This window comes from Panthera pardus, unplaced genomic scaffold (assembly GCF_024362965.1).
Source record: "Panthera pardus isolate Hobbes unplaced genomic scaffold, ASM2436296v1 HiC_scaffold_26, whole genome shotgun sequence".
NCBI lineage: Eukaryota > Metazoa > Chordata > Mammalia > Carnivora > Felidae > Panthera > Panthera pardus.
Window position 1 is genome coordinate 34,692,170 of NW_026526832.1, and position 26,758 is coordinate 34,718,927.

A 26,758-nucleotide genomic window follows, 5' to 3' on the forward strand; every position below is an offset into this window, starting at 1 on the left:
ACACGTTTCCCAAACATAGCTGCACACAAGTTTTACCTGGGGGAAAATTTAAAAAAAAAAAGAAAAAATTCAAGGTTCTGGTTTAGACTAGGGGAATAAAATTTCTGGGGCCAGTATCCAAGAATCCACTTCTAACTGGCTGTCCGGGTGAGGGTTGTACAGCTGGACTTACACAGGTAGATTCGAGCACAGCACCGAACATGCTAAGGGTCGTTCCGTCTGTGGAGCCTGGAGGACCTTTGTTCCTTGAGCACAGCCCGTGTGGCCCTGTCCCCCCCCCCCACCGCTACGGGTCTCCCAAAGGCTGGCCGTTTGCCTTGTAAGCCACTGGCGGAGGATGTAAACACGCTACCCAGAAGCCACTTACACTATAGAAAAGTAACATCAAAGCATATTTTGTATCCCATCGATAAGAGATACGGAGGTAGTGGTTGATATTTTGGGCCACTTTTGTTAATATGTTGAGGATTGTACTCCTCTTGAATCGCCTCGAGATTTAGGTTTTTTTACTCTAAACGTAAGGTTTTTCATTATTTATTTATAAGTCAGAGAAAAACCGATACCGTATGATTTCACTCATGTGGAACCGAAGAAACAAAACAAACGAACAAAGAGAAGTACACGCCAGAAAACAGACTCTTGACTACAGAGAACACACTGGTGGTCACCAGAGGGAAGGTGGGTGGGGGGATGGGTGAAGTCGGTGAAGGGGGCAGAGAGAACGTTTCTTGTTTGTGAGCGCTGAGCAATGTATAGAATTGTTGACTCACTGTCTTGTACCCCTGAAACTAATACCACGCTGTGTGTTAACTATACTGGAATTACATTAAAAAAGTGCAGTATATCAGCTTTGCCAGTGGCTGTGTAATAAGTATACAATGTGATCCACAAATGCCAACCATATAGATAATTTAAAATTTTCTAGTAGACACATTAAAAAAGTAAAAAGGAACAGGTGAAATTAATGCTCATAATGTATTTAATTTAATCCCCGTGTTAAAAATATCTCGATTTGTAATCAGTATAAAAATTATTACCGAGGGACGCCTGGGTGGCTCAGTCAGTTGAGCTTCTAACTCTTGATTTTGGCTCAGGTCATGATCCCAGGGTTGTGGGATTGAGCCCCACGTTGGGCTCCACGCTGTGTGGAGCCTGCTTAAGATTCTGTCTCTCTGTCTCTTTCTCTGTCTCTTTCCCCTCCCCCCGCTCTTGCACACACACTGTCTCTCTCTTTCACTAACAAACAAACAAAATTCTTAATGAGGTGTTTTACATTCCTTTTTATACTATGTCATTGAAGTCTGGTGAGTATTTGAGATCTCAGTTTTGAGTAGACAATGTAAGTGCGCATAGTCACATGTAGCTGATGATCTATTGGACAGCACAGATCTGTCCAGAAAATTGCACGATGATAAGTGTATAACTTGACATATGTTTTATTTTTTTAAATATTTTTTAAAGTTTATTTTGGGAGAGAGAGAGAGAGAGAGCACAAGTACACAAGCGGGGGAGGGGCAGAGAGAGAGGGAGAGAGAATTCCAAGGAGGCTCAGCACTGTCAGTGCAGAGCCCGATGCCGGGCTCGAACTCACCAACCGCGAGATCACGACCTGAGCCGAAATCAAGAGTCGGACGCTTAACTAACTGAGCCACCCAGGCACCCCTTGACATGCATTTAAACACCTCTGAAATTCCCTCGTCATGTTCTGGGAAGGGAGGAAACTTAAAGCATAACATTTTCTTAGCTGTGCATTAGTTGAAGTGTAGACGCCCTTAGTAAAAATGGGAAGATGGTAGGATCGGGTTCAACTTTGGGACTAAACAAAAAAGCATATGACACAGCCAAGAAGTCTGGATTCCTAATCTTCCATGCTTGCTGTTCCCTTTAAGGTAGAGAACATTTATCTCACGGTAATACTGTGAGGATAAGTTAAGTTTTGTGACACGTGACAACATTTATTTGATAGAATCAGAAAACGTTAGTGCTGGGAGCATGGAGGTGTTTGTAGGAGGTAGACACAGATAAATGTTGGAACGCCTTTCAGTAGGAAATTCAGAATTCTGGGTTTGATCTAATTCAGTGATACTATCACACTCGAACTTATTTTCCGTTGTTTAAAAATATCGACTCCACTAATTGATAGATACGTGTCTGTGTATTCATGTAACAAATACGGTTGTGTGTGTAGTGCAGAAAACAAAAGCTAAAGATGGGGTGGGAAGATGGGCGAAACGGGTGAAGGGGCGTGGGAGATACAGGCTTCCAGTTATGGAATGAATAAGCCACAGGAACAAAAGGCACAGCACAGGGAATTTAATAGTCAGTGAAATTGTAATGCACTGTGTGCTGACAAATGGTAGCCAACACTTGTGAATGTAGCCTATTGAATAAACTTGTGGAATCAGTGTTGAACACCTAAAACTAATATAACACTGTATGTCAACCATACTAAAAAAAAAACAAAAACAAAAACCCCAAACTGAAGACCACACAAATCATAAAAAAAAATTCCTATTGAAAAAGACACCACAAACAAAGATAAAAGGCAAGCCGTACGTAGGCCAAGAGAAGTTATTTGCAAAGATCAGCTTCAAATACGTAAGTCTCTAAAACAGTCATTGAGAAAACAACCCGATTTGAAAAATGAGCAAAGGATATAAAGAAGGAACTGCATGTCCAATAAACATGAAAAATGCAATTTTATTTTTACCGATTACTGGTGATCAGGGGAAAGCCAAATGAAACGATGAGATAACATTTTACATCCATTAGCTTGGCAAAAAGTACAAGTCTGACAGTAGCCACTATCGTCGAGAATATGGGGCAGCGGGACCAGAATGGTGGTAGTGTCATCTTTGTTTTTAAAGTTTACTTAAGGGAGCTAGAGCAAGGAGGGGCAGAGAGAGAAAGGGAGAGAATCCCAAGCAGGCTCCGTACCCACAGCACAGAGCCCAACATGGGGCTTAAACCCACGAACCGTGAGATCATGACCAGAGCTGAAACCAGGAGTCGGACGCTCGACCGACTAGGCCACCCAGGCGCCTCCCCCCACCACCCCCCACCCCCCGTCAGTAGTGTGATCTTAAGTGCAAGAAAAATGCAGATCCTTTGAGTCTTTTACCATTTTATAAAATTCAAAATGTCCAAAGCAATACAATATGTAAATTACACGGGTGGTAGACGTAGGAAAATACTCATGAGAGCTACAGCTTAAGGCCGGTAGTTTATTCTTGGCAGGGGACACGGAGGAGTACAGTCAGAAAGAGGGCTCTGCACAGGGGGCTTTACTGTACGCGCAGCATTGGCAACCCTGGGGTATTTCAAATCCAGCTCTTCTCCGTTAATCTCCTTCTCGGGGGTAACCAGTCCCACATTTGGATGCCAAGTTCTGTGCACACGCACAGGAAAGCAGAGCAGCGTGTGGCGAGGAGCATGGGCTCTGGAGGTCAAGGTGCCTGCTTCCACGAGATGGTCCTGACAGTTATATGAGGTCGGCCTACGACTCACATGGCCTGTGCCTGGAGCGCAGCTGGTGTTTGTTGAGCACCTACAATTAGTGAAGTGTGGCATTCTTAAATAGATTACATGGAGACCATGCTGATGTCTGGCACATCGTGGGTGCCTAGCAGGCTCATAATTAGTACAGGAAATAAATAAATATAGAATTAATTAATGTAAATATACATTGTAACTATATAGTGTGTTTGTGTTTATGTACATATAAAATTAATGAATGCATACATAAATAGTTTGGATTTTTCTCCTGTTCTGCAGCCTGCGCTTCTCACTTACTAGTATATCTTGGGGATCTTCCACATCAAAACTTAGATCAAAAAGACATCTATGCAATTCTTTTAACCACATGTAAAAAATCCAATTTAACTTTTAGTTTCTTTCTGAGAATGGTTTATTTCTTTTCCCAGTTTTTAATTATGTTTTTTTTCCTATTGACTTTTAGTTCTTTGTACAGTTTGAACTTCAAAAAAATTTAAACTTCAAAAAAATGTTTATTTATTTTTGAGAGAGAGAGAGAGACAGACAGACAGAGTATGAGCTGAGGAGGGGCAGAGAAAGAGGGAGACACAGAATCCGCAGCAGGCTCCAGGCTCTGAGCCATCAGTACAGAGCCCGATGCGGGGCTCAAACCCACGAACCGCGAGATCATGACCTGAGCCAAAGTCGGAGTCTTAACCGACTGAGCCACCCAGGTGCCCCTACATTTTGAGTATTAAAGCCCTTTATGTTATGTATCTCATGTGCATATTTTTTTTCTTCCAGATTGTTACTTATGATACTCTTTTAGTCTTCTTTTATTATGTAGAAGTTTTTAATTTTTGTGTAGCAAATCTCATGTAAAATTAATGTTATTTGTTACTTTATTTCTATTGCATAAGAAGCTTACATAATCTCTTGCGTTCTTGTCTAGGACATACACAGTTTTAGCAATCCTAGCAGTCAGGATGAAGTAGATGATGCTGGGCTGACAAACCGTCTCTAAATCGCACGGGCTTAGAACAACAAAGGTCTGTCTTGCCACTTGTCTAATTATGAGTTGGCAGGGGGGCTTTGCTCATCGTTTCTGGAACATTGCAGATGGAGAGATAACTTGGAAGGGTTTTGTTCTGGTAATTAAGAAGTGACACACGTCACTGTGCTCACAACTCACTGGCCATGGCTGGTCATGACAGGGAGTCGGGACACTCAGTCTTCATGTGCTCAGAAGGAGATGAGCAGAGGTAGGTGAATAGCATTAATGACCACCACAGTTGAGCATTCATTCATTCGGGAACTTTTTTTTTTTAATGCTCATTCATTTATTTTGAGAGAGAGAGAGAGATCGCGAGTGAGCAGGGGGGAAGCAGAGAGAGAGAGAGAGAGAGAATCCCAAGCAGGCTCCACACTGTCAGTGCAGAGCCTGGCGCAGGGCTCAAACTCACGAAGCTGTGAAATCGTGACCTGAGTCGAAACCGAGAGTGGGAAGCTTAACCCACTGAGCCACCCAGGTGCCTGGGAATTTGTTCTTAAATGTGGAAGGCAGCACATTGGTTTCTTGTTTCTTCATCTCGAAGATAGACCATAGAGCCCATCTTAGAGGGTTTACGTGAGGATCAGGTAGGTAATTGTAAATTGCCTAGAATGGCTGTGTCCGTTTGGGTCCCCAAGGAGCAGATGCTGGGGAGCAGTTAGAGGAGATCTGCCTGGGGAAGTATTGGGACAGAAAGCGAGGGGCCGGGAGAAGGTGGGAGAGCCTTCGGGTCTGAGTTTGTGGCGGGGTCTGCAAAGCCCGTCCCCTGTGTCCTAAAACGAAAGCCTGCCTTCATTTTGCTGCCACCTGCTCCCCCCCACCCCCCGCCCCCGGGAGCAGCCCTGGCAGGCGCTGCCCTGCGATGGGTGCTAGCCCAGCGAGGACCGTCAGTCAGGTGGAGACCTGAGCAGTGTCACACTAGACATGCAGCCCGGTGTTACCAGCAGAGTTGATGAAGGGGGTGTGACTTTAGTTTTTCCCGAAGAAGAGTCCTTTCCCCCAGTTACGTTCACTGAATAGTCTAGCTTGCTTTCTACTGACAGGAGATGCTTCTTTTCCATAGATGGGAAATACACCGTTTGTTTAACACACAGCCTCCTGGAGACGGACACCGTTCGTGTCTGTTTTGAACGGTGCTGCAGTGAACCCTCTTGTGTATGCCCTTTGTCTGGGGTCACGTTGTGGGTTTCTGAGGAAAGAGTAGTGCGTTTTAAGTTTTGATGATAGCTGTTAAACTTCCTTTCAGGAGCTTGCAATGTGCCCGCAGTGACGGCTGCCCACTGCCCTGGTCCCTTAGCCGGCTCAGGGCTCCATACCTCCTTGCCTGCCTTCGTTTGCATGGCCTTACCTGGAGTTGAGAGAAGAGTTTTCAGATCTTTACTGGACACTGACATTTGTAAATGTTCATGCTTTTTGCTTAATTTGCTGTTAAGTAGTTCAGTTTTCTTGTGGATATGTAGAAGTTCTTTGTATATTAGGTAAATGACTTTTTTTTCTATCCCGTGTTCTGCAAATATTTTCACACTTTTCCTTTATCTTTTGAGTTTTGTTTTGTTTTTTTTTTCTGCATTTTGCCATACATAGTTTAACAATCTTTATATGGTAAAATCTACCAGTCTTTTCTTTCGTAGCACCTGTATCTTTGAAACAGCTTTTAAATGACCTACTTGTCTCCCCAGTTTTATCGAGATATGAGTACATGAGATTGTATGAGTTTAAGGTGTACAACATGATTTGGCGTGTAGGCATGTTGTGAAATGATCACCCTTGGAAGTTACCATCCAGTACCTCACACGGTTATAAATCGCTCTGAGTGTAGCGGTAGATTCTGAGGGGCCGTGTGTCAGGCGGGAGGAGGCGAGCCCAGGAGCCTCCTACATCCCCGTCTCGGGCCCTTCTCCCTAAACGTGTTTGCAGATTTATTTGGGGATATTAAGCATTTCTTTGGATGTCCTTAAGAAATAAGTTACTCTTGTAGCTGTTACATTGGAGTGGCATAAATGAGCAGTGGGCTTTCCAGTTGAGCACCTAGACGCTAACTTAATTGTGAGGTCAAGCCACGTCATTTGGTGTTGAAGAAAATACTCCTGTCACCAGCTCGTGTAAAACACACTCCTTAAAGAGCATCCTTGGGAAGGTTTGCAGCTATTGCTTTTATGAGGGCTTTTTTTGTGCAACTTTTCAAAAAAGGCTTCTTTTGTATCCAGTGAGGTATGTGACCAGTAAGTCTTAAGTTAGCTAAGGTTATCCATCTTGGCTTCCTTCTCTCTTCCTGTATCCTGCGTGCCCTCCCCCCCACCCCACCACCACCCCCCCCCCACTCCCAAATAACTGGGGCCAGTTTCTTTGAGGACACATCAGGTCATGTGTGTATATTTCAATAAAATAGTTTCGAAAAAAGAACACAAAATCTTTTGTCTTTCTTTCCATCTAGAAGAAAGCTTGTATAAAGGGTTGACTTGTAACAAGTCAAAACAAATGGGTGTGAACTCCACATAGGATCTTTTTCATTGAGTTTATTAGCTATGGGAAGTGGCCCGTTGTAGAGGTTTTGTTAAGTAGGATGGCGGTATTTTGCAGACAGCATCGTGTCTGAAAGTCTCGCCTGTGGCGATCGAGCTTAACCTTCAGACTTTCCCTGGAAGTGGAGAGGCAGCCCATTGTACAGCCTAGAACTAGTCAGACTTGGATTTGAGTGTGGGGTACCACCTGTTATTATAAATGACGTTGAGTTGGTCGAGTAAAATGGGAAGTGGCACCTTGTTCTGGGGATTAAATGAGACAATCGGTTTCAAGTACCCAGGGCATGATGATCTTCAGACACTGTGGTTCTGTTCCTTCTTTCTTGCTGTCTCTCCCTTTCCAGTAATCACTGGTCTCCCCAGCCTTTCCCCACCCGTGAAAGAATGACTAAGATACAGTTTCAGTTTGGGAAAGTTTTACCTTTAAGACCTTTCAAGACAGGTATTTGGACATCTGGATGTGTAGCCTCCTGTCCTTATTCTGTTCCTGCCTTTGCAGGACCACATCCCTTTTGTTATTTTAAAAAATTTCAGTGTTTTTTTCCGTACTTTTGGGCTCCCCCGTAAATGCCTCAGCATGATGTGCAAAGCCCTCGCTTTCCAACCCCCCTCTCCCTTTAGACCCCCCCTCTCCCAGGATTCCACATTGTGTTCACTTCCATTTCTCACTGGTTTCTTCACATTGTTTTTGTTTGTTTGTTTGGGTGTTTATTTGTTTAACGTGCCCTTTCCCTATTTTCCAACACTGTTGGTTCTTACACCTTGAGGATTATCAAGACATGTGGGTTGTCTTTTGTTTTTTATATCAACTTTTGGGTTTACCCCCATAGATTTTGATTCAGTGTCTGGAGTGAGACCGGATCTCATTTTCTTTATCTGTAAGATGACAATGTTGAAAGGGATATTTACAAAGATACAACACTCTGTATGTCAGTGGCTCTAGGATGCTTCTGTGATACTTATCATGCTTTGTTTTATATTAGACGCAAATGAAGACAGAAAGGGAGGGGAGAGAGAAGGAAGTAGGGACACAGGGATCAATGGCTCATGTGGCTGTGGATATCAGCTATGATTAGGAACTCATGTCACCTGCCTTCATGCTCCTTCATGCTCCCTTCATTCTCCTTCCTTTGGTGGGGTGTTCTTAAAGCACTTTCTATATAACCTTTAAAAAGATTTTTTAATCATTGGGGTGAAGTTCCTTGTGTACCGATTTGCTTTTCCCATTAGATTCTGAATTTATCCAGGCCTAGCACTAGGAATTGCACATTTTTGATTTTCCTATGCTTTGCCCATGGTAGATGCTTTATAAATTTTTGTTGAATTAAAGGATGTTTGAAAGAAAAATTTTAAACTGTGAGAAGCTTTGCAGATATGACTAGTTTTTTATATCAAAAATATTTGTCTTTTTTTTTAATGTTTACTTATTTACTTATTTTTTAAGGTTTATTTATTTTTGAGAGTGAGAGAAACAGAGGGTGAGCAGGGGAGGGGCAGAGAGAGAAGGAGACACAGAATCCGAAACAGGCTCCAGGCTCTGAGCTGTCAGCACAGAGCCTGACGCGGGGCTTGAACTCACAAACCGCGAGATCATGACCTGAGCCGAAGTTGGACTCATGACCTTAACCAACTGGGCCACCCAGATGCCCCAATATTTATTTATTTTTGAGAGAGAAAAGAGGGAGACAGAGGATCCAAAGCGGGATTTGAGCTGACAGGAGTGATCCCAATGCGGGGCTTGAACTCATGAACCGTGAGATCATGATCTGAGTTGATGTTGGATGCTTAAGCAAATGAGCCACCCAGGCGCCTCCAAAAATATTCATTTTTCTGATGCATTTACGTTTTGCTTAATTAAGAAATTATTGTTAGAACCTTTTAGGAGGGAAAAAGTGCTTAGAACCTGTTGGAATGACAATTTGCTTGTATTGAGTCTAACTGTTTCAAAGAACAATGGTCTCTTAGACAAAGTACAACAATGTTCAACTGTTTTTCTCCTTGTAATGCAAGAAAGAGCGCATAGTTGTCTGTGTCTTTAGGCAGAGACATCTCTATGGATCTATAGCAGCATCTACATGTAGATAGTGTGATTTGTTCCTGGTTGAGGGGCCCGAAACAGTGATTTCGTTGTTGTTTTGTGTTTTTTGCAAGTTCCTAATGTCAGATGGATTTTTAAAGACCTATTTTCCTCAACAGTCTCTGAGAATATCTTTCATAAGAAAAAAAATGGAGATTTTTTTTCTTGAGTCTTTTTTAAAAAAATTTTTTTATGTTTATTTTTTGAGAGAGAAGCAAAGTGTGTGCGGGGGAGGGGCAGAGAGCGGGGGAGACACAGAATCCGAAGCAGGCTCCGGGCTCCGAGCTGTCGGCACAGAGCCCGACGTGGGGCTTGAACTTGTGAACTGATATCGTGACCTGAGCGGAAGCTGGCTGCTTAACCGACTGAGCCACCCAGGTGCCCCTTGAGTCTTTAAATAACGTAAGAGATTCTTCTCCTTAGCCTTTTCTGCCCTGTTTGGCCAGGGCAGGCGTGTGACGGGATGACGTTGCCACCTGCACTTTGTTCCCACTGTCAAGAGCAGCATCACTGCGAGTTACGAAGCAAAAATCTGATGCTGGTGGACTTGAGGGTCCGTGTTTTTCTTGTTGCTTTCTGAAGGCTCCTTTCTCCGTTTCCGTCCATCCATCCGCCTTCTGAACCCGTCCCTGAGGTCCCCCAGAGCTGAGGCTCTTGGTTCCCAGCGTTCCTCAGTGGTGGAGCTCCACGTGGAAGAAGATGCACTCCACCAGACCCTCAGGGGCCTTGACCAGTTCTTGACCCAGGGCATATTTGGAGAAACTTGCCTGTGTCATGAAGACCAGATTCTCTTTCCCTTAAACCACAGGGCGCACCCTGTGTTCTTTCTGTGTCTGCACTCCCACATCTTCTAGATTCTTCTAGGTGCCCCCCCACCCCCACCCAACCCCAGGCCTTTCCACCCCGGACGCCACCTGGCCCTGGAGCACAGGCAGGTGCACGCGGGCCCATTCTTTGCCCTTGAGGCTGTCCTCTCTAAGAAGGCCCCGGTTCTTGCTTTTGGTTTCGTTTCTTTTGTAAACTCTAGAAGATCTGGGCCTGAGACTTTAAGTGTGGTGGCGAGTGAAGAATTCAAGTCCGTGTTGCTAATACGAAATTTTAATTTTTCTTTGCAGGTCAACTTTGTCGTGTGCCAGCTCTTCGCCTTGCTAGCAGCCGTTTGGTTTCGAACTTACCTCCATTCAAGCAAAACTAGCTGTTTTATAAGACATGTCGTTGCTACCCTTTTGGGCCTTTATCTTGCACTTTTTTGCTTTGGATGGTAAGTCATTATTTTGATGGTCTTTAAATGAAGACTTGGGAGAGCGTTGTGAATTGAGTGTGCACAGAGATACATCATGTGGGGTTCTGTTCTTATATGTTACAGGTCAGGTTTTATATTTGTATGTTTCATAGAAAAAACAGAGTGGTGAATGGGCTCTCTGTCTTCAGTTTGGACTCGGAGGGCAATTTGCTATTTATAATGTATGACATAGGACAGACGAAGGAAAAAGACATACAGACACATTTTTCTGTCACGAGTCGTTCTTTTCACCTATTCTGCACATCTTTTAGGCCAAGACAAACAAACCACTTAAAATAGTTTTTTCTTTCTGGGCAAGTGGCTTTGAAGAGTCCGGAAAAACCCACTGATAGAACTCTGTTACCATTTTTTAGATGATTCTGCCCTTAGTAAAAAAGACATTTATTTTGTTTGTGTCTGACCGGGAAGAGTTCTGTACAATGGAAAGCTTTTACTTCTGCCCTGTCAGATGTGTGGGTTCCCTTCAGTCCGCTCCCTTCTTAGCTGTCGGGGCTTCCCTGAGAGCCTTAAGTACGGAAACACCATACTTCCCGTGTGTCACAAGTGACTGGTCGTGTGACGGAAAAAATCAGGAGGAGAGACACAGTCTTGGCGAGGCAGCAGAGACTCTCTGCGGAAGGGCTTCTTGGCGATCTCATCTGGATTTTCCTTTTTAAGCGAGAGCTTTGCGCTGCTTGTGCGTTTGCCGCACGGTTAACACGCTCACGGAGGAGGCTCTCGGGCTCTCTCTTCTGCAGATGCTTGTTGGAGATAGAAATTCCCTGAGAGGGCAGGACCCACTCACCGTGTGCTCTGTAGTCTCTGTTGTGGGGCGTGCAATCCGTGGCCCTTTGTGCTGGGATGTGGATTCTGATGCTGGTGAGGGTTGGAAGATACTGGTATCTCTTGATCGGATTTTTGCCTCTGGCAATTGCAGATGTGTCCTAGAAACTAATGACAAATCAGGCAGGCATCATTTGTTCAGTCTCTACCTTACGGCCATGTGGCCAGTCCTCTGCTAGGCACCGCCACTTGCGTGGAGTCTTGAGGTATAGAGATGGTCTCTGAATTCCCCCCCGTGGCCTTTTCCACTTCCTCGACGCCATCAAATACATATCATCAAAGTTTTCCTCGTTTCTCAGGGGGTTCAATTTAAACTTCTCTTAAATCGTGCCATGGGGGTAGTATTTCCGTATATTTTATTTTAAAATTTTGTTGTGAAACTTTTCAAGTACAGACGCACAGAGAATAATGAGCCCTTGTATACCCCTCACCCGGCTTCAGCGGTTTTTGAAAATTCCTCCATTCTCATTTATTCCCCGACTTATTTTTCTGGATGAATTAAAATTATATCCCAGTCTACATATTTCACCCATCAATGCTTCAGTGCTTGGGTGACACATTTTAGAGAGGGGCTGGGGAAGGCTTGTAGTTCGGAGCGGCCAAGTCCAAGGACACCATTCATGTTGTGGTCAGTGTAAACAGACTAGAAAATTGAAATGTAAGTAACATCTTTCGGGGCCCTACGACACACAGCGCCACCAAGGGAAGCATGCTCTCTTTCGTCCGAGGTCTGGACCGAGCAGGTATTTTCTTGCCTTCTCAGATGCTTCACACACTGGGCCACGAGGAGCCTGACTTTATTTATACTCTTTAGTATTTCAAATTACATGTGATAACCAGGATTTTTAAAAATAGAGTTCTCTGTTTCTTTTTTTTTTCTCGCAGGAAAAAATGTTTTATATTCCTTTCTTTGGGAAGAGAAATTCTTTTAACTAATTTATTTATTTATTTATTTAATTAATTAATTTATTTTGCTTATTTATTTCAGGAGAGACAGAGAGTGAGCAGGGCAGGGGCAGAGAGAGAGGGAGAGGGAGAGAATCCCAAGCAGGCTCCGTGCTGTCAGTGCAGAGCCTGATGTGGGGCTCGATCTCAAGAACCATGAGATCGTGACCTGAGCCAAAATCGAGAGTCGGCTGCTCCACCGACTGAGCCACCCAGGCGCCCCAAGAGAAGTTTTTGTAGTCTCTGCACCCGGCTCACATAACTGTATGCTAATTGGAATGTGAGGGAAGTAGTCGAGTGTCCTTTCATTTTGCAGTTCAGCACCCTGTGTTTTTAGGCTCAACGGTAATCGTAGCTGCTATTGATTTTGACGGCTTCCCCTTCGGAAGACATACGTTAGTACTTTGTAAATATCATTGGCTATTTTACCTACTTCTGTTTTGTCTCAGCTTTTTTTTTTAAACCATCATCTGCAAGTTGAGAATTTGCTTACACTTTATTTAACCCTCTCTGATAACCGTGAAGGGTAGTGGAACAGAGCTGAGACTTTGAAGTCACACCTGGGTTCTGCCGGGAGCCCTTTACTTTGGACATGCTACTCAAACCCTTTTGGCTTCATTTCCTTATCTGTGAAAGGGAATCCGTGATTATTATGAGACGCCAAAGGTGTAATACTACAGAGAGGAGCTTATTAGCCCAGTAGCCAGCTCGTTGTGAACCTGGAGAATCACCCAGGGTCAAGGCCGTCACCATAGTTACCATCTGTCATTCTCATCGTGCAGTTGGCGGCCCAGATTGGAAATTTTAGGTTTTCTAATCTCTTTTTTAGTGTTTACCACACAGTATGTTATTTATCACATCGTCTGTTAGTTGCCCGTCTTCCTCTCCATACTGGAAGCTCTCCGTGGACAGAGGCTGTGTCCTATTGAGTCTGTATTCCTAGTGCCCTGGACGGTGCCTGTCAGAAAGTACACATGCTCAGTACAGATCAGTTGGACAATCGGGAGAGGTGTTTCTCAACCTTTTTTCAACTTGTGTCCTTTTTTGCTAGAAGTAAAATTTATACCTGTGTGTGATTTGAAATTCAAAATGAGTAAGATGTGAGATCTAAAAACAAACTGAAGTTTTGAGATAAAGGATCCCTTTGTTTTCCAAGCCCTCGGGCAGCTTGAGAGACTACGTAGCCAAGTGTGTGGGTTCCCTCCCGCCCGGCCCCTTGAAGAGTCAGCCAGTGGGTGAGTTGCCCAGGAAGAAACAACTTGAGTTTTACCATCAGTTAGGGTATTAACTAGGTATGTGACTTTAGGACTTAGTTTCCTCAGCTCTAAAATGATGAGGGTTGGATTATAATAGACTTTTAAGATACCTCCTATCTGGAATTTCTACTTTACTAATTAATACTTAAGAGTTGAGTGCTTATTGTGTGCCAGATTCCCCAGTCAACGCCTTTCATTATTACCTCCTAAGCCTGAAAAATACTCAGTGGCCGCTCCGTATTTATTCTCAGTTTACTAAGGAGAGCAAGTGGGGTGAGCGCATGTGGGTGCTTGTGAAGAAGTCCACCAGTGCCTTATATGCGAGCGGAAAAGCACCTTGACGCTTGTCGTGCAGGTGGATGGAACAGAGGCGACGGCAGATTGCTTCATATGGATGAACTTGAACTGTCACAGTAATAAAAGCTTGTACAACAGGAGGCTGGCAGAGCGTTATGTTGCACCCCAAAGGATCGCCAAGCACATTTTCTGAACAGTGATGCCAGGGGACGGGGCATCTGAAGGTGCTATAAGGAACCATGGTGCTGTTTGAGAAATGAAACCCTCAGCTTCTAAAGTTGTTGTCTATCCCTGTGCTCCAAGGAAATTTACTCGTAGAAAAGGAAAAAAATACGTATTTCCCCAAGAGTCCTCAAAACATTTTTTTAAGATGAGTGTCTTTTTTTTTTTTAAAGTTTATCTATTTTGAGAGAGCGAGAGAGAGAGGAAGAGAGAGAATCCCAAGCAGGCTCTGCACCGTCAGCAGAGAGCCCGATGTGGGGCTTGAACTCATGAACCGTGAGATCGTAACCTGACCCGAAAGAGCCGGACGCTCAACCAACCGACCCACCCAGTCACCCCAAGACGAATGTCTTTACTGAGTTCTACTCTCAGTTAATAAAGCCCTTAATGTGTCTAGCAGTCCTCTTCAGCATTTCCACATTAGATGTGTCAGTGAATTGTCAATGCTGGCCACAAATAGGAGGTGGATAATTAATTAGAAATAGGAAAGTGTGTGTTTTAGTGTTTTTAAAGCGTCCTTCTGTTTCAGTTTATATTCATACGTGTTTTTCTGCTTTCTTACGACTTTCTGGTTAGAGTGGTATTCCAGGCCGATGTCATTTTCGTGTGTGTGTGTGTGTGTGTGTGTGTGTGTGTGTGTTAGATGGAAGCGGAGACAGACAGACTGGCATACTCTGTATAGAGGATAAAATATGTTTCTTCTGTGGCCCTGACGTGGCGCCTACTTCTCATAATATATCTATGGAAAAATTTATTCAAAAATTTAAGTAACTTTTCCACATTGGTGATGCCTGTGACTCCATAATGATTAGGTTAAAAAATAATTTCAATCATAGGTTAAGATCCTTGTTTATATTGTAAGTTGTATACAAGGGTATGCAAATTTTTTTCATAAATTATTCATGCCATCGATGGGGAAAGAAAATTGTAAGTTTGTGTGTGTGTCCATATATGCGTGATCTCAGGGATGGCTTGGATTGAGTTTGAAACCGAGATGTTCATCATGTTTTGCCTGAATGTTGTGAAATGAATGGTTAAGTTAGTTTTCTCATTCAGTGGTGGATCTCTACATTAGAACACTAGGAACTTCTGTGTCACGTTAGCCAGAATTTTTTTATGGGTAGGTGACTGCAGGTTAAGGATTAGAAGATTATTTGATTAGAGCCATCGTGTTTTCAGAATAAATAGATTTGGGGGTACCTGGTTTGTAGTAAATACTACCATTTGGTACTCTTTGTTGCTTTAGGAGAAGCAGTTTAGGTATTTGGGAAAACAAATAACTAATGTTCTGTCGGGACTGTTCTGAAATCCAGATTTATTACCTTTTCGTCATTGTGCCTTGAGTTATGGAAAAAGCTGTAATCCTTGAGCCACATAACCCTACAGTGCTTTCACGTAGCTAGGAAACGCGGCATGCCAGGGCACTGAGTGCGCCTTTATGGGGTTTCGTTTAATTTTCCCAGCTCTTCTGGGGCTTGTGATGTGGGACTCCCTCTAAGGTATTCACAGAATTTTAGGCCGTGGAAGTGAGACTCCTTATTCTTTATCTGGGGCTGTTTCGTGTTAAACAGAAGCACTTTGTAGCCTAAATGGCTCCAGCTTGATGTCTGCGGATGGGTGTCCCTCTTCTAACGGTGCTCTTATTTTTATAGGTATGCCTTACATTTTCTCGTACAAAGTGGAATTTCCTACTGTATCATGATCATCATAGGAGTGGAGAACATGCACAAGTAAGTGTCCCTCTTTGTACATATCAATGCTCATTTCACTCTGATAGAATCAGATCACAGTTCAGTTCTGTTACATTAAAAATCCTTCTAAACTGTGATAATTTTCTCAAGAGGAGCTGTCCTAAATTGCTTAAAGCCGGCAGCCTCCACCCTGCTGCCACCTCAGGCTGGGTAACGCTGACATGGGGACAGCACAGCAGGCTGTTGAGTAGCATCCCTGGCCCCCACCCACTAGGTGCTGGTACCACCTTCCCCCTCGAGTTGGGACACCCATGAATGTTCCCAGATAGTTTCAAATGTCCCTTGGGAGGCAAAACAGCAGGCACACGCTGTCTGTTTTGTTTTCTGAATGTAGTGCAGCACCTAGGAGGTTGTATGTTCTCAGTAAGCATTTATCGAATGAATGAATGAATGCATGAATGAATGATACCATGACTTCTGCATGACAGCAAGCTCTTTCCCGGTAGTCTCCTCGAGCCCTTACTGCTGGGCTGCAGCCTCTGCCTCCTGTAGAGCCCTGACCTCCACCTCGGGGCTGCCAGCCTAGTAGCTCTGTCTCCTGTGCTACCTGCAGCAAAGTCCCAGATCTCATTCTTGAACCTGGACGTAGGTGCTGGACTTCCCTTCCATCTCTGTCCCCGGGGCGGGGCGGGGGGGGTTGCGGAACGGGAGGAGGGAAGCACAATGGATGGGAATGGGGGAGTGGGTGTAGGCCTTAGAAGAGGAAGGGCAGTAGAAGTGTGTTTTGGGCATACCCGCCTGGAATTAGGGAGGCATTTTCCCGGAGAAGGCCGCACTGTGTGGCTGGGCTCTGTGCTATTCTGATGTGCTAAATAAGCCTTTGTGGACAGGCGTGGGAACCTAAGCGCCCTTCGTGTTAGTTTTTTGTTTTCTAAGTTTTCTACGGGAAAACTTATTTTGAGTTCTGAAAATTCTCAGACTTCTGGAACACAGCACAAAGGGACTGCCATTATTTAAATACAAAGAGCAGAAATGTGGGATGATTACAACAGGAAGAGTAGAAAAGCCCGTTAACTGAGAGAAGTTCACCTGAAGTATTTTCATTATAACTTGGCACGTAATTTTCAACAAAACAAATGGTCTAGAGAAAAAAACGTAAAAGGTGTAGATATATACAGTAAACTTGTACCTGTCTGACGGGTTGCCAAGCTGTGGACGGGATTATATCGTAAGAGGTGTAGGAAAGTAGTTTTAAATTTACCGTTATATCGCCCCACCTCCTCCACCGACTTGAACAAACATATCTTGTTTGCCTCGGTGTTTCCAGAAACTTACGGATAATGGAGATAGGGTCCTTACCCTGTGAAATGCATGTTGGGTTGGAGACGTTAAGACAGTCGCACAACAGATACTTGTTTGCTTGTGCTGGGACCCAGTGCTGCACACGAGGACGTGCTCTGTCTCAGCGAGATGCTTACTGTCACACTCCCAATCGCATTGCGATGAGTGTTAGAAAAGAAGAATGTACTCAGGGCTGGGGAAGCATAAAGGAGGGAGCGGCTGGCTTGGAAAGTAGTCAAACCCAGACCGTGTGTGCGTCACCCATTCACTACATGTTCAGTGGAATGAAACAGTTGGAAACAGTACAGATATTTGGTGCTAAGTAGAAATTATGCGAAAGTGTATTTTTAAGACTTGAGACGTATTGACAAATACTTTCCTCAGCTGCCTCCTTTATGGATGATGACAAACAGCAGGCTAGGTCATGAGCAGAGACCCAATTCGGACTCTTGCACTGGATGGCCTTAGTGGTTGACCGGATGAGCACTGGTTTGGAGTATGGGTTTGAATTCAGACTCTTTGGTTTGGGACCTTGGCCAAGTCACTTCACTTTTTGGGGTCTAAATGAGATTAAACCGGTGACTCAGCTAAAGAGCACGTGCCTACCTGCTTCATACTCTGGGCATCCAGGTGAGCTTTTGTTTGCATACAGGGTTCGGCCAGGAGGAAGAGTTGTTCACATTCCGGACGATCTGCTCTCAGAGGTCATTCTTAGTTACAGATATTCTGCTGGGGATTTTTCCTCCTGATACCATGTCAGAGCTTGCTGTAAGCGCTCAATGCCATCACGCTGAGTGCTGTGCGTTGGAATTCATCCTGTCTTCTTCCCAGAAAATGAACTCGGTGGGGATCTTTTACTTATTTTTTGGTCCCATTGTTGAGCATATAGATGATAGAAGCTCTCGGTAGGTGAGGTTATCTCTTCTGTTCTGTTGAATAAGTATTTTGTGACTCTTGCTTTTGAGTATTTTTTTCATCTGCTTTTGGTTTCGTATTTCCAGACAGATTATATTCGTTCCTGCTACAGCACTCCATGGCTTGACTTACAGCTCTCTTCCTGGTTCCTGCCCCCTTCCTCCGTGTTCTTCTGCCCCTTAGGCTCTTGTAGAGCAGCAGCCCCCAGGGGTCAGGGTGGGGTTAAGGAAAGAAAAGGCAGTTAGAGCTGCTCTGGCCATTATCTCAGTCCAGGAGGACCCCAAAGAGCAGATCGTCCAGGTTTGTTTCCACCTGTTACCTGCCAGTACTAACAAGACTCCTGCGGTATGGATTCCTAGATAAAAATGTCGTTAGGAACTGCCCCAACTCTATGAGGAAGGAATGATGATCTCGGAAATGGCATCTGGCAGGCAGAAACCTCAAGTCACTTGAAAATTTGTCCTCATGAAGTTAATTAGCAGTGGTTCGTGGCTCAGCAGGAACTCTGGGGAAAATATTAACTTCACTGAGGACAATCTTATCCTCCCAGGAGAGGGAATAACATGTGGCAGGAAGGAAACTGGACTCTTAGATGTTTTCTTTTATGCTCTCTGTGGACCATGTTTGGAAGCCTTGTAGTGGTTTGGGATAAAGATACAGGCTCTTTTGGTATTGCTGGGCTAGAAGTTGAATTTCAGTTGTAAAACCATAAGTAATTCTAAAATTGATTTATTTTTTATTAAAAAAATTTTTTTTAACATTTATTTATTATTGAGAGACAGAGAGAGACAGAGCATGATCAGGGGAGGGGCCGAGAGACGGGGAGACAGAGAATCCGAAGCAGGCTCCAGGCTCTGAGCTGTCAGCACAGAGCCCGACGTGGGGCTCGAACTCACGAACCACGAGATCATGACCTGAGCCGAAGTCGGACGCTTGACCGATGGAGCCACCCAGGCGCCCCAAAATTGGTTTTTTATGTTACCTTATGTTTATAATAGGTAATGCTTCAGTAATTATTGTGTATTCGTCACTGTGCAAAGCACATGCACCCGCACTTAAGCCTTTGGAGGTACTGTGTCAGATCTGTTTCACAGGGAAACAGAGGTTAGTAAGTGATGGATCTGGGATTAGAACTAGGTGGGTGGGTCTGATTGCACCGGGGACTCAAACTTTTTGCTTCTAAGCATTATGATCATGAGGATGCATCATTAGAAAAGAAATACCCTAAGTTGATTGAGGAAAAGTAGTGAGAGCCAACAGGGAGAGGGACCCCAGCAAAGGGTGAGTTTTGTGTGTTACTCTTCTGTAGAACACAGACGCAGGTATCTTTATCTACAAAGGTGCAGTGGCCTTGTGGCATATTGTGCTTAGGGTCTAAGGATTTTAAGTATGCTCAGTTCTCACAGGGAGGAAAACTATTACTTGGTGATGGGTAATAGGATGTCCAGGTTCTGTCGGATTTCTGAAGAATCTTGAGGACAGCATCGTTCCATAAAATCCTGCACTCAGGAAAGGCTGTGATTCAGATCCCTTTATACCATTTCACCAATACAGTCTCTTTTGGAGGTATTTGAAGTCCAAGTTTATTTCTAATCGTAAACTGGATCTCTCTGTTAAGATGGTTCAGTCATCCTTGAGCAAGTAAGGGAAGCTTTTTTTTTTTCCTTAGGCTTACGCAGGGTTTTTAGATAAAGTAGGGGGATTACATCAATGTAGGGATGCTAATGAGACTAATACACCTCCCTTAGTAAATAAAGGTGTTACTTTGGGTGGTGCTCTTCATCTGAATGTGTTAGAATAAAGAGAAATGCGCACAGATTTCTTGTTCAATGAGGTTCTGCCACATCACGTCTGTCTAAAATGTCAGATTAATATCTTATTCCAAATTAATCCATTAAAAAACAAAAGTTTTGGAGATATTATCCAATTAGGTGAATATATTCTTCTTTTTAAAACAATAATTCTTGTATTATTAAAAATAACTAGAAAATTATCGTAATTAAAAATAAGAGTGCTTTTCATTGGCAAAGTGTAAGGACTCATCTTCTGGTTTTGGGTACTTCTGGAGACTAATGTTACTTTTTTTAAATTACTTTTTTTATTTTATTTTTAATTTTTTAAAATTTACATCCAAATTGCATATAGTGCAACAATGATTTCAGTAGATTCCTGAGTGCCCCTTACCCATTTAGCCCCCTCCCCGCTCCCACACTCCCTCCTGTAACCCTCAGTTTGTTCTCCATATTTAGGAGTCTCTTCTGTTTTGTCCCCCTCCCAATATAAAAACTAACTTTACTTTTACATTAAGATCTTAATCCTTGCCAGAATGTTGAAAGAAACATTAAAAAGCTCACATAACCATGTATTAGAATGGTGAGCAAACTCATTCAGTTATGCGTCATAACACATGCAACTTACATAAAAGAGGTGGTCCTTGTTGAGGTTTTGTGAGGATGAAAGCTTTTGAGACCGGGTTGTTTGTTTTTTCACTTTTAGGTAAGAAATGGGGAAGTGGTTTTGGAAAATCAGGGCTTGCTAACTGATGAACCGCCTGTGGTGCGTTTCTACCATACATGTGTTGACACGTGTGAGCATTGTCTTCACGGTGTTAGAAGCAGTGTGACGCAGTCGAGCCTTTGGACTCTGACTTTGGCATTTGAATGATGGAGCGGCTTCAGGTGCCAGTGACCTTGCGGAGTGCTTTTGACAAACATCCCATTTAACCGCCCAACGGGGGTTGGGAGGGTGTAACTTATGTACAGACCATGAAACGGAGGTTCCAGAAGGCGAATTCACTAGAACACAGTCACAAAACCAGTAACTGTCACGCGTGGAGATCTGTGAAATTCCTGGATGTTGTTAGATTGTTTATTGACCGAAATTCTGCTCAAGGTTGTGTGTGTGTGTGTGTGTGTGTGTGTGTGTGTGTGTGTGTGTGTTTTACTTGGAGAAACAAAAATCGTTCACCTGTTTAGCAGACAGCACAAAAATCCTAGTTGTTTTTTGGAAGGATAGCAAGCACCATTGAGCCTTTGTATTGTGAATGGCTTTATAAAGTACATAATAAATACAGATTTTAAAATGCTGTTTTAATGTGACAAGAAATAGAATTTTAAAATAGTTCTGAATAATTGATTTGTGTAGGGAAAAAAGTGCTGACCTCCTCCTACTTGTTGCTAGCTTATTAAATAATTCATTTTAGAGCAATTATGGAAAGATAGACAGAGGGTAATAGAAATGATTGGCATCTATTTTTTACAGTGAAAATTGAGCTTTTGTGTAAATTTCATGAAGGGGGCACCTGGGTGGCTCAGTCGGTTAAAGCGTCTGACTCTTGATTTCAGCTCGGGTCATGATCTCGCACTCTGTGAGTTCGAGCTCCGCGTCGGGCTCTGTGCCCACAGCTTGGAGCCTGGAATCTGCTTCGGATTCTGTGTCTCCCTCTCTGTCCACGCCCCCCCTAATGCTCTGTCTCTCCCTCCTTCAAAAATAAATAAACATAAAAAAAGATTTTTAAACCCCAGTGATTAGAGAGCTGTTATTTAGATTACTATGCAGAGCTTTTTTCTTAAACACCAGAGCTTTAAAATGGTTAGAAAAAAAACTTTAAAGGATTGCAAATAAAATCCAATGAAAGGGAAGAATAAAAGTTAAGAAGTGAATAGGGTAAAATCCCCAAAGGACAACAGAACGTTAATCGCTAATAAACTGATAATAGCTAAGTTACCATGAATAGCTAACATTTATTAAATCCAAATTCTATGTCAGATACACATTAAGTGCGGAAGTGAATTCGCATTTGGTCCTCACAACTGCCCTGTGCTCTCAGACTGTAAGCTCAGCTTCCCAGAGCTACATACCTCCCCCAGGTCTATACCCTGGTCCTCAGCAGGCTCTGAGTTTGAAACCAAATCTGTTCGGTGCCAGAGCCCATGCACCCAGCTACTAAACCCCGCTCTTCTCCGCTGTATGTGTGTGGATTTTCTATGGGCAATGATCAGTGCCCCACCCATTTTATTTCGGGGTTGTTTTCCTTCATTGTTAACCTGCGTGTATAAAAGTAAAATAATTTAATCTTAGTTTGAACACTATTGGGAAGCTAACGCTTGTCATTCTAATTCTTGGGTGAGTTTCTTAGTTTACCTGGGCTTCATCTGATGGCTTCTGTAAGTAAGTCATTTTTCCTACCCCCAATACCAATAGAACATACTTTTATTAGCAATAATATTTTCTATAGCAGTGTTTTTTACGGATAAAGGGAGGTTATATCAGAATTGAGGGGAATGAGATCATGATTTTGATATATTGCACCCCTCCTCCCCCACCAAACAATGAAACGAAACTGGCACCAGCAGAATTTGTTATTTGATCTAATTTTTGTGTCTGCTAACACGGGGCAGAGATTCTCCTGCGTCCCCACTTCTTTTCCGATCTGGGGGCTAATCTGGCTGCTCTGCTCTTTGTCCCGCTGGACTGCCATTGTCTGCCCCCCTCTCGATGAGGAGTTTGCAGAGTGTGGTCCAGAGACCCCGGGAGTCCTTGAGACCCTTCTAGGAGGTGGGAAGGTCAGGACGGTTTCTGTGACATTTAGACTTGATTTGCCTTTTTCGTTTTCATTCTCTCACGGGTGCAGGATGGGGCTTTCTCCAGCCTGCTGTGTGATACCACAGTAGAGCCCTTGCGGATTCAGCCGTCATCTGTTAAGTCGGGGGTTACAGAGACTTGCACAAGCGTAAAACATTGCCACTCTTCTCATTAATTTTGTTTTGGTTTTTGAAAATATATTTGTCACAAAAATGTTTATATTGGCATGTAATAGGTTTATCGTTGTTCTTGAATTAAATATTTTTAAAATTCTCAGTTTTGGGCATCTGGGTGGCTCAGTCGCTTAAGTGTCCAACTTCAGCTCAAGTCATGATCTCATAGTTCATGAGTTCGAGCTCCGCATCGGGCTCTGTGCTGACAGCTCAGAGCCTGGAGCCTGCTTTGGATCCTGTGTCTCCCTCTGTCTCTGCCCCTTCCCCACTCACGCTCTGTCTCTCTCTGTCTCTCAAAACTAAATAAATATCAAAAAAAAAATTTAGAAGTTCCGAGGGACGCCTGAGTGGCTCGCTTAAGTGTCTGACTCTTGATTTTTTTTTTTTTTAATTTTTTTTTCAACGTTTTTTATTTATTTTTGGGACAGAGAGAGACAGAGCATGAACGGGGGAGGGGCAGAGAGAGAGGGAGACACAGAACCGGAAGCAGGCTCCAGGCTCTGAGCCATCAGCCCAGAGCCCGACGCGGGGCTCGAACTCACGGACCGCGAGATCGTGACCTGGCTGAAGTCGGACGCTTAACCGACTGCGCCACCCAGGCACCCCCTGACTCTTGATTTTGGCTCAGGTCATGATCTCACTGTTCATGGGTTTGAGCCATGGGTTCCAGCCCTGCACTGGCAGCATGAAGCCTGCTTGGGATTCTCTCTCTGCTCCTCCCCTGCTCTTTCTCTGTCTCTCTCTCTCTCAAAATAAATAAATTTTAGTAAATAAAAGTTCTGAGATGGAGATAAAGATAATTCTTGGCAGATGATCCTTAAGGATGCAGGGTGAGGTGTTTAGAAGTAGTAAGAGGGGGAGGGGGAGGGGAACGAGCCCTACGGGGAGGAGGCGTGAGCTGGCTGTCTGCAGGTGTCCCCCCTCCACCCCCCGGCCAGAGAAGGGTGCTGGCCCTTCCCCTGCCCTGTGCGTTTCCGCACCCAGCCCTCGTTAGCACGGAGCGCCTCGTGGGCCTCAGCCCCCTGCTTCCTCGTTAGCACGGAGCGCCTCGTGGGCCTCGGCCCCCCTGCTTGCTCGCTGACGCTCTCTCTGGCGTCGTCTTCCGGCTGAGCAGCCCAGGCCGATCCAGGATCCCTGCTGCTTCCTCGTCACCTCCACGCGTGGCCGTCGCTAGGAACTCTTGGTGCTTTGGCTTGTTCTGGGGGCGACACACTTGTGACGCATTTAAAACGGCACCTGCCATGTCATGAGCGCTCGTTAACTGCCGTCCCTTCCCTCCTGATGCCCCAAGTCCATCCTGCTCCGCAGCCTTGGACCTGGACGCTCACGTTAGTCTGCCCGCTGGCGGCCTGCCCTCTGCTCTGGCCTGTGCTCTCCTGCCGCGATGGCCTTTTTAACTGTCTGCCCGACCGTGGCTCCCTTCTGCCTCGGATTCCGCGTTGGCTCTCTGCAGCTGGGCCGCTTGGCAGCACCTCTGTGCCTTTTTCCTGCCTTCCTGCCCGCTCTGGGTCACGGCTCTCGCTCCCCGACCCGGACGGGCCCAGACGTGATGAGCCATTCGTAGTCGGAGCACACATTCTGCCGTCTTACGCTCGGTTCCTTTCTGTTTGCCGGGAGCCCCCACCGCAGCATGCGTTCCTGACGGTCAGACAGCGTGTAAGCTCTGGGCCGAAGCCCTTTCCCCTTTTCGTCTTTCCCCCCTCCTGCCAGAATTAGGCCCCCTTCACCTTGAACGGCCCCTGTGAGGTCGCATGTGGTGCTGTGCTGTACAGATCTGTTCACAGGCAGGGTCACGCTGTGGTTGAGGTCCCGGCTATAGAGCCACCCCACCCTGTCCTCACCCGCTCGGCAGCTTGGTCGCACCATCTGGGTTACTTAGCCCGTCTCTACCCTCACTTTCCTCATTTGTACCTTAGGAGCAATAATAATTCGTACCTCATAGGACCGTAGCAGAGACTGAATGAGGTATACGGTATTTCATTAAATACAGGATGCCATTATACCGTTATATTATGTATCACTAAAGAAGATTACTTGCTGCCGGTTGGGAGAGCATTCTTGATTTCACAGACGTTAAACGTGAAAATGCAGGCATATCAGATTCAGTGAGGTACAGTTTGCAGAGCCCCTGCGGCTTGCTGGGCGAGTGGCGGGCACGTGGTGGCCGGTGCGTGTCTGCCTCCCGTGCTAGACTTGGAACCTGAGAACACGGGGACTGAGCCGCATTCGATTTGTAACCTCAGAATCTCGCCAGAGATTAGCGAGCCAAATGTGTACTTGAACACGGCCGAGTGGGCTCTGGGCACGAGCTGACCGATTTCTCAAACCTACAACCAGAGGGCAGGCTGAAGTCTGTACTTCTCCTTCCAGGTCCCCACTTGTGAGAAGTCCTGGCCGGCTCAGCTCTGGCTCGGCTCTCGTGGTGCCTTCTTCCTGTTCCCACTTCTTGGATCTTTGGCATTCTGGCCAAAATGTGGATTATGGAAAACTGTAATTCACAGTCTCTCTTTTGCTTTTAAGAGCTTTGAAGAATTAATTGAATCACTTGTTTTCCTTTTCCTGCTTTTCTCCTATAAATTTTTTCACCCTAAAGTGTAATAGAAAAAAGATGCGTGGTCTTTTGTGTTGGTGGGAAGGGGAGGGTCGGGACCCGGCGTTAAAATGCAGCCCCTGATGGACAGAGAGTGACAGATTCCTAATCTTCTGCTTGGTAGAGGCCCAAGATCTTTGAATTGGGGACTGGGAGGGGTGATGTGAAGCCTTTTCCAAGCATTCTTTTTTTCAGAGTCCTGGTTGTAGTAGCAACGAGAACAGACTGAAATCTGGATGCGTTTTTTGTAGATAATTGTCTTTCTCAGTTGCTCCCAAGATTCTGTCATTCCATTGTTTGCCAGATGTAGTTCTTGCTGTTATTGAAAGCTTTAAGTTTATGCATAATTATTGACTTACTGGGACAGGCTGAGTTGGGACTACTAATCAGATAATATTCTGAACTAGAATCCGAAGGTTTCAAATCTTTTTTAAAAATATTTATTTATTCTTGAGAGAGAGAGTGTGAGTGGGGGAGGGAGGCAGACAGAGGGGGAGAGAGAATCCCAAGCAGGCTCTGTGCTGTCAGCATTGAACCTGATGTGGCGCCCGATCCCACGAACCGTCAGATCGTGACCTGAACTGAAATCAAGATCCGGACACTCAACCGACTTAGCCCCCAAAGGCCTTAAATCTTGACGTAAACTATAAAAGTCTGTATTTTGAAAGATGAGAGAATCTTGCTTAATGCCAGCAGCCAAAACCCAATTTTACTTGTATATTTGAGTCAACTTGGAGAACAATTAAGTGACTTTCATTATGTTACTGAGCCAGGTGTGGGAGCAAAAGTTGGATTTTACAAACCAACAGTGGGGTGGTTTGGTTCATTTCAGTCTTCTGTAAACAGTGTGAGGACAGGAAAGAACTGGGTGACTTCATATATCAGTGTCACTATTTGTATCTGGTCCAGTGAATACAGCTAAGCTCCTTTCCAGTTTCTCATGAGTAAGGCTCTGTAAAAGAACACCCCAAATCCCTCATGACTTTTATTACATTTGTAGCTCAGTGAGATCTCTTTGTTGTGGCCGAGAGAACACCTGGTCAGGAAAGCAGGGAGATCACCCAGCAAGGCCGGACTTCCCAAGGGATGGTGAAGTTTTCTCAAGGAACATAAGAGTGCCTGCACGTCTCTAGGGAGGACTCAAGAGTGTCTCCTGGTCACCAGACACCAGAACCTGGTGTCCCTTAGCGGGGTGATCCTGAAGAGGTGGTTACTCTACCCTCGGGAGGACAGCAGCATCTGAAGTGCCCACTACCTCTGAATCCTGTGTGAACGTGGCACGGCTGCCCTTTGCGGGTAAAGCAGGTGGGGTTTTTGGTGTTTCACAACTTTTCTCTTAGAGTGGCAGATCTGGAGATGATCTCCCGTGCACAGAACTCAGTTCACTGTCCTCAGGGAGGTCTGGCAATCTGCTCTTGCCATGAAGACTTCGCCAGGTATGGGGAGGTGTCTTCTTGTCTGGGTCTGTGTTGGAAGTTTGATTTGATTTACCTCC

At 44.7% G+C, this 26,758-nt stretch overlaps 1 protein-coding gene across 2 annotated transcripts in view; it reads left to right on the forward strand.

Annotated features, from left to right (window-relative positions):
- MBOAT2 (membrane bound O-acyltransferase domain containing 2) overlaps positions 1-26,758 on the forward strand; it is a 124,868-nt gene that overhangs the window by 38,853 nt on the left and 59,257 nt on the right. For both annotated transcript variants that reach the window (XM_019452572.2, XM_053891171.1), the window contains 2 exons: positions 10,240-10,385; positions 15,622-15,699. In XM_019452572.2, coding sequence (XP_019308117.2) covers positions 10,240-10,385; positions 15,622-15,699 — 224 coding nt within the window. Of the gene's footprint in view, positions 1-10,239; positions 10,386-15,621; positions 15,700-26,758 lie in introns of those variants that run through there.